This window comes from Morone saxatilis, unplaced genomic scaffold, assembly GCF_004916995.1.
Source record: "Morone saxatilis isolate NCDOM2014 unplaced genomic scaffold, NCSU_SB_2.0 Contig15, whole genome shotgun sequence".
Classification (NCBI taxonomy): Eukaryota; Metazoa; Chordata; class Actinopteri; family Moronidae; genus Morone; species Morone saxatilis.
This window is the reverse complement of record NW_023339707.1, coordinates 1,064,044-1,066,085: the sequence shown is the minus strand read 5'-3', so window position 1 is coordinate 1,066,085 and position 2,042 is coordinate 1,064,044. Positions and strand designations below refer to the sequence as shown.

General features: G+C 43.7%; 1 protein-coding gene across 1 annotated transcript in view; it reads left to right on the top strand.

The window, feature by feature from the left end:
- The window catches only part of LOC118324931 (myelin transcription factor 1-like), a gene marked incomplete at its 3' end in the record, with an annotated part of 32,450 nt that overhangs the window by 16,216 nt on the left and 14,192 nt on the right, over window positions 1-2,042 (top strand). The window contains 1 exon segment of the mRNA XM_035657440.1: window positions 1,069-1,438. Coding sequence (XP_035513333.1) covers window positions 1,069-1,438 — 370 coding nt within the window.

Sequence of the window (2,042 nt, the reverse complement as noted above, 5' to 3'; positions counted from 1 at the left end):
TCTAATAACAGTAGAGCAAGCCTCATCCCACTCCTGTGGACCTGCCTCATGACATAGATGTGAGGAATTTTTGTATGTATTTTAAGCTAAATAGGCACCAAATCTACATTAAAAAAATCAGATCATAATGATCAAATCATTATTTAAGAAATAAGGGAAGAAGTGAGGCAAATTGTCAGCTTTATTCTTCTGTTTATCTTGTGTCTCGTCCCTCAGGTTGGGAAATACTGACTTACTTACTTACTTAATTGAAATTGCTTAGTTTCTTGAGCAAACAATAAACACAAAGACATAAGGTTGACAGGATTCTGCATTTGGTGATTTTATCTTTTGTTATTATGTAAATTGCAGGTGTTCCTGATAAGTTTCAAGGATACTGGGTTAGGGTTAAGGAATGACCCTAAGTGCCTAAATCCAATTGACAAAAGAGCACATTAATTATGTAATCTTCACATGCCAGTGAGAAAAGCTGTTCCTGAGAACACACATGCAGTGAAATGTGATTTCTTCAGCTTTTATTCCAGCTTCATTCTCCCTCCTTCCTCCTCCGTGTCGCTGGCCCTCAGAGACCTTGCGAGACTCAGGGCAGCTCACTGGCTTGTGACTCCTCTTTATTGAGGGGCAGATATTAGCTATCTGTTTACATGTGTACTCGTTCAGCAGGCAATTTCAGATGCACTTTGTTTATAGATCGTCCCTCAATCTCCCCCGGCGTCTCCCAGGTGAGAGTAAGAGGGAGTTTATTGGATTTCACCCTCCGCTGCCTCGCCTGCCCACCTCTCCATACAAGTTGTTCATTAAACGTTCCAGTCAATTGGCTGAGATTGGTTGTGATGTCTGAGTGACTGAGCATGGCGCCCCCCCTAGGCCACATCATGAATTATACTATCTGCTGAAAGAACCGCTCCATCCTTCTTCATGTCAAAACACACATCCTCCATCACGCGGCTTAAATTCACTCATGGACATGACGAGACTGTGCATGAGGTTTTTTGGACGTGTAGTTGTGATTTCCAATTACAACCCCGCTTGGTATTTATCATCCTCTCCTTCCCCCCCCTCATTTAGCGTTCTAGGTTGCCCCATAGCCAGAAAGCGCCGTCTGGAGGAAGCAGAGGCTGAGCAGGAGCAAGACCAGGATACAGAGCAGCCTGCCTCTAAGAGGAAGGCCCACCCCCTGAAACTGGCCCTGGATGAGGGCTTCAGCATGGAGAGCGACGCCAGCAGTGAGGCTGAGGGTGAGGGAGAGAAGGATGAGGAGAAAGCAGGTGAGAGCAAGCAGGCGGAGGAGGAGAGAGAGGAGATGACAGAAGACCTGACGCAAGACGGGCAGAGAAATGAACGGAAGGAGGAGACACAGAAGGAGGAGGAAGAGGAGAGGGAAGAGACATATCAGAAGGAGGAGAGCACATTTGCAGCTGATGAAGGTAGGTTAATATTAACCACAGGCATTTTTGGTGAAGAAAGGTTTACTTCAACTCGAGGGCTTTTCAAGCAGTACTCTGTCTGTATATCATTTTTTAAAGAGGACCAGCCACTGACGAAATTATTAGTCGTTTAATTGATCAACATCAATTCTGACGACTGATGAATTCTGTAAGTTTACTCAACGAGCAAAACTGACAAACATACAATTGTGCCAGCTTCTCACGTGACTATTTGCTGGTTTTTCCTCCATTCTACATCAATGTAAATGTAATATATTTTGGTTGGTTTTTTTTGAGCGTCACAATCCTGCCAGAAAAAAATAATTTCACCATCAGAATTTGATGAATCCAGTTCTCCTTAATACTTCCGTAATTAGATCCTTAACGCCCACACTCACACTCCTAATGACCACTAGGGGCACAAGGACTTTGTGAATGAGTTTCTGTCTGCGTAACAAGCTGCTCTACACCTACAGACTCTGTTACAGTGGGTGTTTTTATTTCAGTTCACTGTGAATGACTTAGCAGGCAGGAAAACAATGTCATCAGTGATGATATAGATATTGCTGACAACAGCTTTATCTCACTTCATGACTCACTTGTTCCTCTGTGTCA